The following is a 17272-nucleotide window of genomic DNA, read 5'->3' as shown; positions in this document are numbered from 1 at the left end:
CAAGGTGGGGGAGAGAAAGCCAATACTTTCACAGTTTTCTTTCTAGAAAGACCTTTCTTAAGCAAGCAATCACGAACCCCAGCCCAATGTGTGACAGGGAGGTATTTGGAGAATAATGAATGCATTCCTGCTTCAGTAAAGCTGATACGATTGCAGGGTGATAGTGGCACATACCTTTACTTCCAGCACTCTGGAGGAAGAGGCAGGCAGACTCTGTGAGTTCGAGGCCAGCCTGCAGCCTGGTAAACAGAGTGAGTTACAGGACAACCAAGGCTACACAGAAAAACCCTGTCTCAAAAAACAGAACAAGAAGAAGAAGAAGAAGAAGAAGAAGAAGAAGAAGAAGAAGAAGAAGAAGAAGAAGAAGCCCTTTAATTCAAATCAATCTTTTCTCTTTTAATTTGTCTCAACAAAAAGCTCCACAGGGATGACATTTGGTGCCATTTTGGTCATTTTGACATTAGCGGTAGCTTGGGCAAAGGAGGTGCTTTGCTCAGATGTGGTTTCAATACACTTGAAAACCCCCCCATCCCAGGTTAGGCTGGGCTAGCAACCTGCACACTTTTTGGCGACATCTGGTAGGCACACATGTACCTTCATCCTGCTCTAATACCAAAAATACATTGCTTTCATTCCCAATACTTAAACATTGCCAAGTTGTAAGCATACATGCATATATACATATGTGTACATAAATTTCTTTGGGACTCTGGAGAGATAGTTTTACAGTTAAGAGCTCCTACTGTGGACCTGAGTTCAGTTCCCAGCTCACAACGGCCTGTAACTCAAGTTTTAGGGCAGTATTTCTCAACCTGTGGGTCATGATCCCTTTAGGGGGTCAAATGGCCCTTTCATAGGGGTTGTCTAAGACCATAAGAAAACACAGATATTCACATTGCGATTCATAACAGTAGCAAAATTACAGTGATGAAGTGGAAATAACAATTCTTTTATGGTGGGGATTACGGTAACATGAGAAGCCGTAGTAGACAGGGGGTCAAGGCACTAGGAAGGTTGAGAGCCACCGCTCTAGGGCATGCAGCACTCTCTTCTGACCTCCTTGGGTGCACTTAGGTACACATACCCACACACATATACACACAACCAACGTTTTCCCTTTGCTATGCCAGACGATCTGGCAAAAATGGAACAAACTAGCACAGCAACTGTTGGTTAAACGCTACCTCAGATTAATTCAGTTAAGTGATCGTTCTTATGAAAGTGTGCATCCGTAGAGGAAGGGTCACCGTGAAGAATGCATCTGCTCTCTTTTCCGTAGTGCCCTCCTCCATTCTTCGACTCAGTGCAAACGCTGACACACTCGTCTGCACGGTCTCCACACACCCAGGAGGCCCCCACAAGGGTGCCCATCGGCTGTGAGCTCTGCTTTGCTGCAGTAGGCAACCCTACCTAGAGTCTGTCACTTGACCTGCACCCCAAAGTTCTTATCGGCTGCTGCTAACAGTTAATGGGGCAGCCTGGCGGTTTGTTCCAGATACTTGCCTGAGGATGTAGCCCCGGAGCACCCCGTTGTGTTCTGTTTCCGGAGGTGGCTGCCACTGCACCATGATGGACTGGTTGGTTCTCCCACTGGCTACAATGTTTTTTGGGGGAGCACTTGGTGGTTCTTCCGGTAACATCAACCTAAAGGTAAAAAAATGTATTAGAGAGAGAGAGAGGTAAGGGTCAGCAACAAGGTCCCCGGCCCAGAGCCTTGTTGAGGAGAAAACCAGCCCAAAGCATGCAGTTGTGTGTGCAACTCACTGGGGCTGTGTGTGCAAGAGTTATGGCAGTCAGCATGCTAGCAACTCAGCCAGGAGGCAATGGCGGAGGTGCGGTTCATAGAGTGTTCATCTAGTGTCCTGTTTAGCTCTAACTGTTAACTTAAAAAAAAAAAACCTGGAAACACCTGGGAAGACAGTCTAAATGAGAAATTATCTATCTTAGGTTGGTCTACGGGTATGTCTGTGGGGGACCATCTTAATCAAGCTGACGGACATGGGAAGACCCAGCCCACTGTGGGCAGTATCATTCCCTATGCAGGAGATCCTGGTTTGAATAAAAGTGGAGAAATCCTGCCGAGCACGAGCAAACAAGTATGCGTCTGTCAGTTTCCTTCTGCTCCTGACTGTGGGTGTGACACAACTACCTGCTCGAGTACCTGTCTCCACTTCTCCACTATGATGGGCTCTAACCTGGAACTGCCAGCTGAAACAAACCCTTCCTCCCCTAAGCACTTTTATCACAGCCACAGAAACGACACTAGGACATCCATGAGGCCCTGGGTTCCAACCCCTACATTGAATAATTTGGGTATGGTTGCATGTCTGTAATCTCAGCACTCTGTTGGTAGAGGGAGGAGGATCGTCCTCGGCTACATAGTGAATTCTAGGCCAGCCTGGACTACATAAGACTCCACCCCTCAAAGAAGACAGTGCTGTCAGGAGGAACCCGTGAATGCACAGAACACCACAGAAGGGTCTATGACAGCTGCCTCCAAGCAGTTAGGGGAAGCACAGCTAGCTCAGAATGTGCCAGTGTCCACGCTGCTCAGGTTTCTGCCAGAACCGTGAGGCTGGTCATTCATCTCTGTATCTACTGTTGGGATCCACACCATCCTAGGCTCCAGGTGGAGGTCAGGCTCACTCACCTGCTGGTCTCCGTGCTGTACTGGCCCTTGCCCACCTGGTTCACAGCGCACACCCTGAACTGATAGGTTCGGGCTGGAGTCAAGCCACTCACAGTGACGGCTGTCATCTCCGGGTCAACATTTGACAGATGCACTTTCCATGGAGAGTCTACAAGAACGAGCAGAGCAGAGACACTCATGAGCATACGCCGTCATGGGACGAGGACAAGCACAGTCTTGTTTGCTCTCCCAGACCAGTGCTAGGAGAGGTGGTGGCTAGCTCACTATATGAATGGGCAAACCAGGGCTCTCAGCTGTGTGGCTAGCAACTGATGCACTGGCATGAAGTTCAGGAGCCTCACCCCAAACCAAGGGTAGAATCCTGTTAGTCCTATGGCCATCCCACACTTCCATCTGCACTCAGCAAGGAGGTATGTGTGGCTTGAGTGTGTCCCTTTCTCCCTCCCTCCTTTCTTTTTCTTTCTGTTTGTCTTTATTCCTTCCTTCCTTCCTTCCTTCCTTCCTTCCTTCCCTCCCTCCTTCCTTCCTTCCTTCCTTTCCTTTCCTTTTTGTATATGTGTTACTGTGTATACAACTGAGGTTGTATTATGCATGTAGAGGCCAGGGGCCAATCTTGGGGATCATTCGTTTCTGAGATAGGATCCTTCACTAGTGTGGAACTCACAGATCCAACAAGATTGGCTGGCCAACAAGCTCAAGCTCCAGGGAGCCTCCTGTCTCTGCCTCTGCAGCATTGGGATCACAAGCCGGCACCATCACACCAGATGTTTTTAGATAGATTCTAGGGAATTATATTCGGGCTCTCTACACTTTATTGACTGAGCCATCTCCCCCCTCCCCCGCTTTCAGTCAAAATATTAACTTTTCTTCTTCTTCAGCCTGCATATGGCGCTTCAAGGGAAAGAAGAAAATCCTTATTCCTGGGCTCAAAATGAAGTGGGGAAAGTTGTCTGTCAGCGTTCAGTCAGGCAGCTCAAGGATTTGTCTCCAGGAAGAGGATGCTCCACACATCAGGGAATGATAAATAGGCACTATATTTGTTAACAGTTTAATAAGGAAACGACTATGATAAATACAGACGGGCTAGGCATTTTGCAACCCATCTGCAGCGTGGCAGCCTGTTTCTGCCACACCCCCGAGCTGCTCTGGCTGGGGAAAGACATGCACAATTCATGGCTAGCATGGTGCATCTCTTGGAAGCTGCTTTCCTGCAGGTGTGGAAGGGTATCTCTAACAGCAGAAGGGGCTAATTGCCTGCAAGGAAGCCTCGGGAACGTTCTGGTAGGAGTGATACTGTCGCATGATTTCTGAACAGTTTAAATATTCCTCTCAGCCCAGCCAAGGGTGACCTGGCTGTGACTTAGAGCACCTGCTGCGCACGCCCACTCTGAACACTTAGGTGCCTGGCAGACTCTCCTGGCCTCACCCTTCTCATCCACCTAAGACGGTGCTACTAGCAACCCCCTTTCGCCCACCCTGAAGATGGTCAGAGAGAGATGGGTGTCCAGTGAGCTGGGCTCTGCTTTGACCGTGGGCAACAAGCACCAGCTGCGCATAAACACCACCCATAAAAATCACAGCTGCTTCTGCAGAAGCTGAGGGCCGACTGTAGGGGGTCATGGCACGCACCAGGGCTTCATGGGAATTGTGCCTGCCACTCTAACTGCTTACAGGTTACCATGAAGTAGCCTCCTATTGCTACAGAATAGAACCCAGGCTCCACAAAGCAACAAAAGGGATGCCTGTCCCCACATCGGAATTCATTAGCTGGGATTCCTGAACACAGAAGTCAAGCTGCCTCACATATGGTGCCAGTTGGGCTGCAAAGACGAATTTTTGTTTTTTTAATTATTGTAGATAAAGCTGCTTCTGAGCACAGCTTTCTGGGAATATGGTTTCCACCACCAGCTGGGCTGTGCTGTATTCCTGGCTTTTGATTTTTGGTGGTTCGGGTAATTAACTGTTGACAAGGATCCCTCTACGTTTCATTTAGAAGCACGATACTGGGCTTAGTGGGTAAAAGGGCTTGCTCTGCAAGCAAGAGGACTTGAGTTTGAATCCCTGATACCCACGGAAGAAGCCGGGTGTAGTCAGGGTCTGCTCATTTGTTTCCTGACCGCCCAGACGCGAAATAATCACACAGAAACTCTGTTAATTAAATCACTGCTTTGCCTATTAACTCAGGCTTCTTATTAACTAACTCTTATATCTTAAGCCATTCCTATTATTTTGTATTTTACCACGAGGCTCATGGTTTACTGGTAAGGTTCCAGGGTGAGCATCTTTCTCCTTCAGCAGCTACATGGCATCTCTCAGACTGTGCCTTCTTTTCTCCTCCATCTCTGCTTGGAATTCCCGCCTTGCTCTATTCTGTGCTGCCATAGGCCCAAAGTAGCTTCTTTATTAACCAATGGTAATAAAACATATTCACAGCCTACAGAAGGGAATCCCACATCAGCTGGTCATGACTGTGTGTGCCTGAAACCTCAGTCTTGGGGCAGATAGGCAGATCCTGAGAGTTTGCTGGCCAGTCTGGCCAAAAAAGTGATTTTCAGCTCAGTGAGAGACCCTGTCCTGAGGCAATGAAGTAGAAAGTGAGAGAAGACAGCTGGCATCCTGCTCTGGCCTCCTCATGTGTGGGCACCAGTACTCTTACATGTACCTACCATACACACACATGCATGCATACACACAGAGGAACCCACAAGACACATATCCTTAATTAGCTATGGAAAAGCTAGTCCTCTGAGCCTCTGTCCCTATATATAGCCCACAAAGACCAGAGTTTCTCAGCCAACTCGATCACAGGAGTCTCTAACAATGTGGAAGGTCAGCAAACTGCCCCTGACACCATGGAGCTGGACCTGGCTTTGCCAAGGCTAACAGTTACAGATCTAGCTTCCTTTCAGAGATGGCTGGCATGAGACAGGAAGACCCGGATGACCGGCATTCGCTGTGAACTCTTCCATTTAGAATTGCTCAGTTTCCTATGAACTTCTGTAAAGTTGAGAGACCAGCAAGACCTAAGTCACCTCACATCCATTAGGAACGTGGAAATCAAGCAAACAAACAGAAAGTAACAGGGATCGTGGGATCACACGCTGAGCTACCTACTTCCCCTCTGAACCCTGGAGGTGTAGTCTCAGGCGACCCAACCCAGCCTTCTCCTGCTCTGGACTCCAGCTGTCTGCAAGGGAGCAGCTACTCTGCTTCCATAGCATGAGTGAGCCTAGCCATGCAGGGAGGGACAGAACTGGGAGGATGTGGTGCCAGCTGGTTGTCATCAGTGCCAGACAAGGGCAGAGAAGGCTGAAGGCAGGAAGCTGCCTGCTGGGGCTTTATCCTGGTGTGTCCCCATCAAACCTCACATTGAGGCTGGGTCTCCTGGTGTGATGGCTAGTGTCAACTTGACAGAATCTAGAATCATCTGTGAGACAGGCCTCTGGGCATGCCAGCTGGGCCATCTTGATTATAATAACTGAGGTAGAAAGAACGGCCCACTGTGGGTGGCACCATTCCCCAGCTGGGAGCCTTGACTGCATACGTGGAGAAAGGGCTGAGTGTGCATTTGCTGCTTTCTGTTACTTAACTGAGGGTGTGACGTGACCAGTGTCTTCCAGCGTCTATCACCTTGACTTTCCTGCCACGATGGACTGCGCCCTCCAACTATGAGCCAGAACAAACGCTTTCTTCCTTGGGTTGCTTTGGTCAGGGTATTTCTCAAATATGCTAGGGCATGCTGTTGGGAGGGAGTGTTGCGGGGGAGGCATGGGTACCTTTAAAAGGGGAGAGTGGGGTTTGGGGGCTTGCCTACACATGTGAGACCCTGGATTCAATCCTCAGCACAAAACAAACAAGACAAAACCACAAGCAGACAAAAGAGAAGGATGAATGTCTTTCTTACAGGAGTGAGCTTTCTCCGTGGTAGAAGTTGCCTGGTTTCTAAGTGCTCCTGGCTCCCCTCCTTGGCAGCCTCATATGTACCTGTCTTCCTTCCTTTCTGCTTCTCTACTGAGTCGTGACATAACCTCCCCACTTACATATCAGCCAGCCTCAGGGATTCTGCTACAGCAACACACATCTACCCTAAGACGCTGCTGCCCCATGCACTGCCTCCCAGCTTCTGAGCAGTACATGGGCCATGCTGCTCTTTCAGAGCACGAACAGCTCTTACACATCCATGACCTAAGGCTCAGGTCTGCTACCTCGCTTGATTTGACAAAGGACCCGTTCATTTCCTCAGTGTCCCTGCGCAGCTCCAGGCACATCTATAGAATTCTTTATTTATCTTTTCCCCTCCCGGCAAGAAGATAAGGAATCTGGCGGGTAGAGAAATCAAACTGTGAAACTGATCAACATGGCCCGACCCATCTCACAGGCACCCCGATCGATCGTATCCCCTCCCCAGAAGAAGTAGCTTGGAAGGGATTTGTTTATTGACAAGTGCGAGAGCTGCAAACTTGCCAAGGACTGTTAAGATGTAAATAGTGTAGCACATCCAGACAGTTAATGGGGGAGGGCATGACACACACACCTTCTGAGAAGATTCCCATCCCAGCCAGTTCTCACGAGACTACCTGAATGGTTGGAGAGCCCAGGATGCATGTGAGGGGCCTGACCCATGGGCCTCTCCTGTCTCGTTCCCCGCTTCCCAGTACTCCTCTTGTGCCTGATCATGGAGCTGCTACTCCATTCTGAAAGATGGAGACTCTGGAGGCTTGATCTCTCTCTGTGGGCTCAGATGATTGCAGGTTGATTTTTTCCCCCATATTTTGTGTGTGGTGTACACAGATGTTCTTGTGGGCACAGAACATGCGCATGTGGGTGACATGTGTATGAGCAAGCCTGTTTAGGTCAGAAGTCTATGTTAGATGTCTTCCTTGATTGCTTTCCACTGTGTGTGTGTGTGTGTGTGTGTGTGTAAGAGAGAGTGACCTTGCACATGCACACGCACATGCACACCTGCACAAACACAGACAAACACAGGCATACCCCATATACAAACAGAGAACAAATCCAGATGCCCATCCCCCCATGATATTGTGTTTTGTGGCATAATCAAAGTGTAAATAGACTGTTTTCCAGTTTTCATGTCTCGGCCTCGATGCAGGTGTCTGCACCCTGAAGCTCACGAAATACGAGCACTGTGTTAACACCAACACCAACGGTTCATCACCAGCTGGGGGAAGAGTTGGCCTCACTGACACACGAGAGATGGCGGAAGCCAAGCTAGCGTCTCTCCAGCTGCTATTCTTATAGAGTGCTAGCCCTCCTTGGTGAGCCCAGTCACATCTTTGTTTTCCAGCTGCGGCAACTAGAGAAGTCACTGAAATGACCAAGACGCTGAGAACTCTCCGGTGTCCCTCAATGTCCCAGCTGAGAGAAGAGGTACCACTTTAACCAGAGACTCCTCTCACCATGCCAAGTTGTCCTTGCAAACAGTGTCTGTGAGCACACGTGTTGCATTCTGTGGGACCAGGCTGTGTGCTCAAGACAGGTGCAGCTGAGAGCGAAGGCCGCCAGCTAAGACTGCCAGAGCTTAAAAGACAGTCCAGCCAGTAACGCGCTTGTCCTGGCAAACATGAGGGCCTGAGTTCAACCTCCAGAACTCATGGTTTTTGTTTGTATTTTCCAATGTCAGGCACTTGCAAGCCCAGTGCTAGGAAGATGAGACAGGAAGTTGCTTGGGTTCCAATAGCCAGCCAGGCCTCATGGGTGGGCTTTAGGTTCAATGAGAGGACCTTGTCTCAAAAAAGTAAAGCAGGTGGGGTTTGAGGAAGATACTTTACAGATTCTTACCCACATGAACACATGCACAGACACACACACACATACATGCACACACACACACAAACGCACACGCACAGCCTATCAAACAATGATGGTGTTAAGTCAAAGTGACAGTGAGAGCTCTTGACATGATCTGAGGAGAAGGGCATTCTCCCACACAGGCTAACCACAAGGAAAGCATCAGGCAAACTCCAACTGAGCACATTCTTAAAGCCAACAGCTTTCCTCAAAGCTATCAAGGTCACCACAAGGGAGGGACGTCTGAGAAACTGTCCTGCCTCCTGATCCCAAGGAGATGTAGTGACTGAACATCCTGGGGAGTCCTGGGAGGGGCCCTAAGACAGGAAGCAAACGGCAATGGGAAACAGGACGTCTGAAGCCAGCGCTGGGCTCTGTGGACCCGAGTCAGCACAGGCTCCTCAGCTCTGAGAAACATACCACGCTCACAGAAGTGTTAGAAGTAGGGAGACTTGGGGTGGGGTACACTAGGTAATTCTGCGAAAGTCAAATAGCAAGCTTTCTAAAGGAAAAACTGAAAAGGTGGGCAAACTTTTCTGAGGCCAAGCAAGAGAGAGGCCAGTTAGTTACAAGTACTGAGTGGGGTATGCGCTGGGAGGTTCTGGGTGGTTTGCAAGAGAAGGTCTATCAAGGGGTGAGGAGGCAGCTCTGTGGACAAAGTGTTTTCCTGGCAAGCGAGAACACTCGAGTCCAGTTCCCTGAAGCTATGTAACAAGGCAATGTGGTGGAGACAGGAGGATTCCTGGGGCTTTCTGGCCAGCTAGCCTAGCCTACTTTGTGAGCTCCAGGCCAGAGAGAGATGATGTGTAAACCAAAATGGTGGACAGTGCCTAGGAAGGACATCCATGGTTGACCTCTGGCCTCCACACGCATGTACACACAAGTACACAGGAACCTGTTCATGCAAACACAAATGCACCAGAAAAGGAGAAGAGGGCAGACATGAGTATGTTTGTGTGCACATGTGTGAGTCCATGCATGTCTGCACACCAGCTGGAGCAGAGGGCACCTGAAAACTCGCGCTAAAGCAGGCCTGCTCATTCTCCATGCTGTAGCCCTGGAGGATGGGGTGGGTGGTTCCAGATATGGAACATACTCTGTGCAGCATTTGAGGATCTCTGGGTGGTACAGGAGGCGACCTGTACCCACCGCAAACAGCAGCCACCGAATGTTCCTCTTGGCTAGAGGTTCATATGGATTGACAGGCTAGAAAGGCAGCTAGGAGACACGTCTCCAGGTGTATCAGTGAGGGAGTCTCTATATTAGGCTAACTAATGTGGGAACACCCACCCTGAATGTCAGTGGTACTGTCTCATGGGCTAGACCCTGGACTATATCTGAGTGACGAAAGCTGACCGAGAAGCAGCAGCAAGCCGGTGGCACGGGTGTGTTTGTCTCTCTCTACTCTTGACTGTGGATGTGATGCAGTGAGAGACTGTCTTGCTTTCCTTGAAATGATGGAGTGTGAGACAAACTCCTCTACTCGGGTGCTTTCGGTCAGTGTGCTCTGTCAGAGGGACAGGAATGAGACTACAGCAAGGTTGTAGCAGAGATTCTTTGAACACTGTGGGGTTTTTTGTTTTGTTTTGTTTTGTTTTTAACACGAGCTGAGCTCCAGATTTTCCTAAGCCATACATAAGATCTATGAACCATTTATCCATTCCCCAGTCCCTATTTTCTCCATCATTGAGAAGCACAGAAAATGCATAAGCATGAAGATGTGAGTTTGGCTCCTCAGCACTTGTGGAACAAGCCAGGTGAGGCAGTATACACTTGCAATGCTGTGGTGGGGACCAAGAGACAGGCAGATCTCTGGAGCTTTACCATCGGCCAGTGGAGACTCATTGGGGTCTTCAGGCCAGTGAGAGACTCTGTCTCAAAAAAAAGAGGGGGGTGCACAGCTTTGGAGGTAGGAGACCTCTGACCTCTACATGTTCCTGCACACAGGAAGAAATTATGATTGTGTACAGGTCAAAATGTTTAAAGCCTGGCAAGTATAGCCCTATGGAGGTTAACTGGTCATGATCTTCCCCATAAAGGCAGATAATCTCCTGGAGATGAGCCCTGGTACCCACCCCCATGCCAGTCCATCTCTGGGCCCCTACAAAGGCCATCAATACCTGTGACAGTTGCTTTCTCTCGGACTGCATTTTAAAAGGGGAGCAAATGCTATTAGTTGGAGGCTCATTATGCAAAAATCCCACAAGAAAATGAGCCATGCGCGAAAAGCACTTCCTAACAGCTCCAAAGGCTATCAGCAAACATCCCTGTGAGATAAGTTTCAAAGACAGCACCAGACCGATCTGAAGCATGGAGAACAAAGCCTTCGCCATCGAGGCAAGCAAAACAGCACAAAGCCTATCAGCTTTTAAGGACACAATAGCAAGCGTGGAGGAGGATGTTTAACATATTGTGCAATGACAGTCAGCAGCGACTTGCAGAGCGGAGCAAATGAGCTCACGTGGGGCGGTGCGGGAGACAGCGGGGTCCAGACATGAAAAGACACCTGTGGCATCAGGAGAAAGAATGGACCCTTGGTTCTCTTTGTGTTGGAACAGTCCTGGCCTCCGGTGATGCTAGGAAGGGAGCTCAGAGAAGTACCCAGCCTCAGAGAGTGTTCTCAGGAAGGTAGCCTTGGACCGGAAGCTGACACCCTAGGACCCCCCACTTCAGAAAGCTGAGGGGTGCTTGCGAGATGGCTCAGTGGATAAAGTGCTTGCTATGAAAGCATGAGCACCTGTGTTCAGATTCACAGCAGCCTGTAGTAACTGGGCACAGTGGTATATGTCTATAACCTCATCCTGGGGGTAGAGAGACAGGTGAATCCCAGGGCTCAGTGCCTGGCTAGTCTGACTAAAATGGTGACCTCCAGGCTTAATGAGAGACCCTGTTTTCCAAAACCAAGGCAGAGAGCAATAGAGGAAGATACCCTATGTAAACCTGTGTCCTCTATCCCTATATGCATAAATGAGTGTACTCCTCCACACCACACACGCACACACACACACACACACACATATGTGCACACACATGCACACACACACAGAGCAAGCACAGGTAGGCTGGGGATGTATTGCTAGAGTGATTGCCTGGCAAACATAGAGTCCTGGGTTCTAACCTTTGCACTGCATAGACAGGGAGTAGTGGAGGAGGTTTGTCAACCCAACAGTCAGAAGGCAGAAGGATCAGGAATTCAAGGTCATTCTCGGCTATGTGGTGAGTCTGAAGACAGCTTTTGGTATGAGAGTGAGAAGGAGACAAAGACACACACACACACACACACACACACACACTAAGCATAGGTGGGCCAGGTGTAAAACAACAGACCACTGCAGAGTCTAGGATATTCTACATTTGCTATCATTACTAGAACCCCAGGACAGTCTCTCAAATGCAGCTGCTCACCAGGGCTATAGATACTCTGCCTAGATCTGTACTCGTTAGAAGCCTCCTACTTCCCAAGGACCAGGCTGCTTCTGGTTCCTCCATCTGTGGGAATCCATCAGCTACTGAGGGACAGATGACTGTCCACACTCCCCACTTCAGATCCAGCCTGGAGCCTTGCACCCAGTTCTCTAGACTCCTGCCAAGTTCTGCTGCCTAAACCCTTGTCCAGCACTTCTGTGTGGGATGAGCCTGGTCTCCTGTGCTCCCTTGATATTCCTCAGAGGTTTCTCTTTTCAGTATGGAAGGGAATTCACTAGATTTCCAGCAACAGTTGGTTGTGGCGGAGGCAGATAAGCAAGTCTTTCTTTGTATGTCTGCTAACATTTCTCTAGCTGCATGTATAACTTTGGACTTGAAATATATATTACTACATAGAAAATACCTTAAAAAAAAAAAAGGAGTTCATTTAATCATTGCCTCTGGCTTCTCCTGACCTGAGGAACTTTCTGAGCTTGCAAACACACATGTCCGGGGCCCATAAACACCCTGCATCTAGGTTTCTCCATCCTGGAGCTCCTGTGAGGGTGGCACACATATCTCCCCCTTCTGCACATTTCCATGTGTGGTTCACCGCCAAGAGGGCTTTCCTGGTCCCTCCTGTGGAGTGATCGGCCCTCCTTTGAGGGTTCTGACTCTAAGGGACAGTTTCCTGGCAACTATTCACAAGCTCACTTAAGCTGAGTCCTGTGCTCTCGGGTTGTGAACTGAGTTCCTGAGTGCCCTTTGTCTCCCAGGTGGACGTAGCCTCTGCCCAAGTGTCTTTCTGCATCTAATAATAATGGGTGTAAGAGGCTGCATCCTCTTCAGCCCACCTGAAGTTGCTCTGATTCGCTCCACACTGGAAGGCAGTTGGGGGACAGAATTAAAGAGGAAGGGATGGATGGTTCTAGTTTCCCCTATGACTTCACTGAAAGCATGCTGGTGGGTGCTTAGAAATAAGATAATCTTCTAGATAAACTTGGAAATCCTAAAACTGAAGACTGGGAGGGATGGGAAATACCATGAAATATCAGTTTCCAACCAGCCTCTTATTTACTTCTATGAAGTTCACAATCAGACAAAAGGCATCTGGAGAGATGAGAATTAGGAGGTGCTCTCCTCTGAAGGGGGACGAATGGCTGGACGGGGACCCAGTGGATAGGAGCTCGAAATGACTCTCATCCTGTTTAAAGCATGGACTACAGGTATAGATGTATTTGTCAGAGCTTGCTCAGATCTCTGTGTTCTGTTCTATGCAAATTATGACTCAATATATAATAAAAAAATCGATAATATACAAAGCTCTGAAATCCTAGAAGACATTCTACTGAGATCACAGGGAAAGAAACCAAGGGAAGCGTCTACCAGGCTCATTATCATTTAAAGTATTCTGATGGCCCAGCAAGATAGGAAAAACAAAGAGGAGACAATGAATTCTATTATTTGGAGAAGATACGGTTGTTTACTTTGAAAACTAAGAGGATCAACAGAAAATCATTAGAATAATAAGAGAATAGGAAGTGGAGTTGGAGAAGCAAGCCAGCATATGACAATAGGCTTCCTGTGTTCCTATGAGGGCAAGCTGGGAGGTGACTGTGGGAAATCCCACTTACACAGCAATGAAGTGACACCTCTGGCCAGCGGTTCTCAACCTTCCTAACACGGGGACCCTTTAATACAGTTCCTTATGTTGTGCTGACCCCCAACCAAGAAGTTGTTTTCATTGCTACTTCCTAACTGTAATTTTGCTACTGTTAGGAATCGTAATGTAAATATCTGATATGTAGGTTATCTGACATGTGACCTCCCCCAAAGGGGTCATGACCCACTGGTTGAGAATGGCTGTCTTAGGACAACCTTGGTGGAAAGAGCAGTGTGCTCCTGGCTACTGACCTGTAGGGCTTGGAAAGTCATACAGCAAGAAAGTGCGCAAGCGTAGGACCCTCCAGACGAACAGATGGACCAGCCAAGAAGTCATTCCTCACAGAACTCACCACAGCCTTAACTTGCCCCATTAAAACTCAGTGGGAATTGAGCATGGTCACACATTTCTGTAACCCCAGCACTTGGGAAACAGAGGCAGGAGGATCACGACAAGTCTGAGCCACTGTTGACTACATTATGAGGTCCTGTCTCAAGGTAAAAAAGAGTACCTTATTGGAACTGGTTTTTGGTTTTTTGGTTTTGGAAATTTCACAGAATAGTTACGTTTTCTCAAGAGGAGAAATAGTAAATTCTGGGAGGATGAGGGGAGTCATAGCAGCTTTAAAATGTTACAAGAACGGTAAGAACAAGGTAAGAACAAAAGCAAACAAATGAAAACCAAAACCAAAACAAAACCAAAACCAACAAAATGCTGGATGATGACTGACTAGGTTCAAATGAATCCTAATTTTTTTTTTTTTTATTTTGAGGCAGGGTTTTATTCTGTAAGCCTGGCTGTTCTGGAACTTGCTATGTAGATCAGACCAGCTTCCAAGACTCACAGAGATTTTCTTTCCTCTGCCTCCCTTGTAGAGTGCTGAGATCAAGGGTATATGTCATCATGTCCAGTCTGTTTTCTTTTTAAAACAGGGACATTTAACATGTGAAAATTAACAATATAAATAAGTGAATTCAGCCGGGCGGTGGTGGTGCACGCCTTTAATCCCAGCACTCCGGAGGCAGAGGCACGCGGATCTCTGAGTTCGAGGCCAGCCTGGTCTACAAGAGCTAGTTCCAGGACAGGCTCTAGAAACTACAGGGAAACCCTGTCTCGAAAAACCAAAAAAAAAAAAAGTGAATTGTTCAATAAACCATCCTGGTAGAATGAAAACCAAAAAAAGTTATATGTCATGCTATATAGTATGCCTATATTTCAACTGAATTAAAAAGTGAAATATGTGGAAAATTAAGCCCTTAAAATAAAGGTGAAAACTCTAATGACATTTACTGTATGCTCGATAATGCTAAGTTATCCAAGTACAAAAGGAATTGGGAGAAAATGTAAAAGAAACATCCACAGACTAAACTACATAAGATTCAAATACTTCTTTGTCAAGATTAGCCCCCATTGCTGTAGCTCAGTTGGTAGGAGCATGCGCTGAGCCGTGGGTTCAATCCCCAGAACTTCATAAACCAGGCAAAGTGACTCATGCCTGCAATCACAGTATTTGGGAGGTAGAGGCAGGAGGATTAGGACTCTAAAGTCATCATGGGCTACACAGAAAATCCGAGAGCAGGTTGAAATACATAAACCCTGGCTAAAATATAAATAAAAAATATATAAAATCAATTTTAAAAAATAAGGAAAAAACAAAACAGAAAAAAATCATCAAAAATGATAGAAAAAAACAACCTTAAATTCTGGCTAGAAAAATGGGAGAAAAGAAACTGACAGATCACAGTGGAAAATGTACAAGCCAGCCAACTTGGAAAAAGGTGTCCAGCTGTGCTGAGGATCAAAAAAATATACATGTGCACAGCTATCATAAGATGTGAGCCTTGGGACCACGAATCTACTGAAAACATAGGAGAATGTTTTTGCCAACCTGAAGGATGGGATTAGTAAAACGTTGCTTCCTGCCTTTGCTGTTACACCAAGGACCGCCATCACCTAGTGGGTGGTTCAGCACCACGGACAGCATCCAGGGGGTGGGGCGAGGCTGTGCTTTCCAAGCCAGAGAAGACCTGCGGCTGTGCCTCCTACAGGACAAGATGGGGATAGCACAACCTGGGCGACCTTTGTGGAAAGACAGAATAGTGATGAGAGATACTTCCCAGGGGAGACAGGATAAGTCTTGACACCTGACAGGAATTGGTAAGTAGAAGCCGACTACAAAATTTCAGGAATGGGGGTGGGGGAAGACATAATTCTCAGACATGCTCGGAGAAGTACAAGCAATGCTTATTGTTGAAGCACAAAAAGAGGAAGCAGTAAGTGGCTGGAGACAAATCTGGAGAGGCAGGTGGTGGCCAGATGATGAATGGTTCTGTCTCCCATGCTAATCAGCCTAGAATCTACTCTTCGAGCAATGAGTTCTGTAGAGGATGGGACGTAAGATAGCAAGCTGGTGAGAAGACAGGCCAGCAGCTGGAATATAATGGAACCTTTGGGAAAGCCGTGTAATGAAGTAGGCTCCTTTTCTGGTTCCATGGGTGCACACACTACTACTACCTCAAAGGGGTTTTCAGAGGAGGAATTCCCTTGGCTGGGCCTAGAGGCATGGTTCATGGGCAATAATAGTGCCTCATAGAGGTGAAAATGGGGATAACACTTCCTACACTTTTCCTTAGTCAAGCCAAGCTCCCCTTAGGTATTACTCTGGAGCTTTGTTGACCTGCCGTCATAGGGTTCACTGACAAGCCGTCATAGGGCTCACTGACCAGCCGTCATAGGGCTCACTGACCAGCCGTCATAGGATTCACTGACCAGCCATCATAGGGTTCACTGACCAGCTGTCATAGGGTTCAATGACCAGCTGTCATAGGGTTCAATGACCAGCCATCATAGGGCTCACTGACCAGCCATCATAGGGCTCACTGACCAGCCATCATAGGGCTCACTGACCAGCCGTCATAGGGCTCACTGACCAGCCATCATAGGGCTTACTGACCAGCCGTCATAGGATTCACTGACCAGCCATCATAGGGTTCACTGACCAGCCGTCATAGGGTTCACGGACCAGCCATCATAGGGTTCACTGACCAGCCGTCATAGGGTTCACTGACCAGCCATCATAGGGTTCACTGACCAGCCATCATAGGGTTCACTGGTCATCCATCCATCATAGGGCTAACTGACCAGCTGTCATAGGACTCACTGGCCATCCACTGTAGGACTCATGCCCTACATGGTAAGTTCCATGACAGTGAAAACACTGTGTTCAAAAATCAAAGTGGATCTCCACACATGTGCACATAAGCGTATGTATTATCTGCATGCACATGTTCACTCCACATACATACACAAGCGTGAGGAAAGGGGCAGAGGTGGGGCCACAGGAGCAAAGAATTCAGGATGACACCAGAGTAGAAGGAACAATCAAGTAGAAGGGTTCTGAGGATGACAAGATGGGGGTGTGTGGCCTGAAGTGCTTTGGAACAACTGTGATCTGGCTTCAGTAGAGAACAGGAGGAGTCGGGCAGGGGTGGGAACTGAGATGACTACAGAGTCCTCTCCTTTAGGCAGAGGGGAACAAAAGTGAGGGAGACCCAGAGGCAGAGAGGGACTGAATGACAGAGCCCAGTGTTGGAGGAGGTAGGGAAGAGTGAACCAGGCATAGGACAAAGAACTGCAGTGACTAGCTTTTATTATTTTTTTCTTTGGGGACAGTGACAGAGTCACTATGTAGCTCAGGCTGCCCTTAGACCTTAACTCTCCTAGTACACGAGTTACAGGTTTGCACT

General features: G+C 48.0%; 1 protein-coding gene across 1 annotated transcript in view; it reads right to left on the bottom strand.

The window, feature by feature from the left end:
- The window catches only part of Sdk1 (sidekick cell adhesion molecule 1), a 935030-nt gene that overhangs the window by 196632 nt on the left and 721126 nt on the right, over positions 1-17272 (bottom strand). Inside the window, exons 15-16 of the mRNA XM_038345621.1 lie at positions 2651-2798; positions 1504-1644 (exon numbers count right to left, since the gene is read on the bottom strand). Of these exons, the coding sequence (XP_038201549.1) occupies positions 1504-1644; positions 2651-2798 (289 nt within the window). The remainder of the gene's footprint in view (positions 1-1503; positions 1645-2650; positions 2799-17272) is intronic.

The sequence above is a fragment of the Arvicola amphibius genome, chromosome 10, assembly GCF_903992535.2.
Source record: "Arvicola amphibius chromosome 10, mArvAmp1.2, whole genome shotgun sequence".
NCBI lineage: Eukaryota > Metazoa > Chordata > Mammalia > Rodentia > Cricetidae > Arvicola > Arvicola amphibius.
The sequence above is the reverse complement of the archived record's forward strand: the minus strand, read 5'-3'. Positions and strand labels throughout refer to the sequence as shown.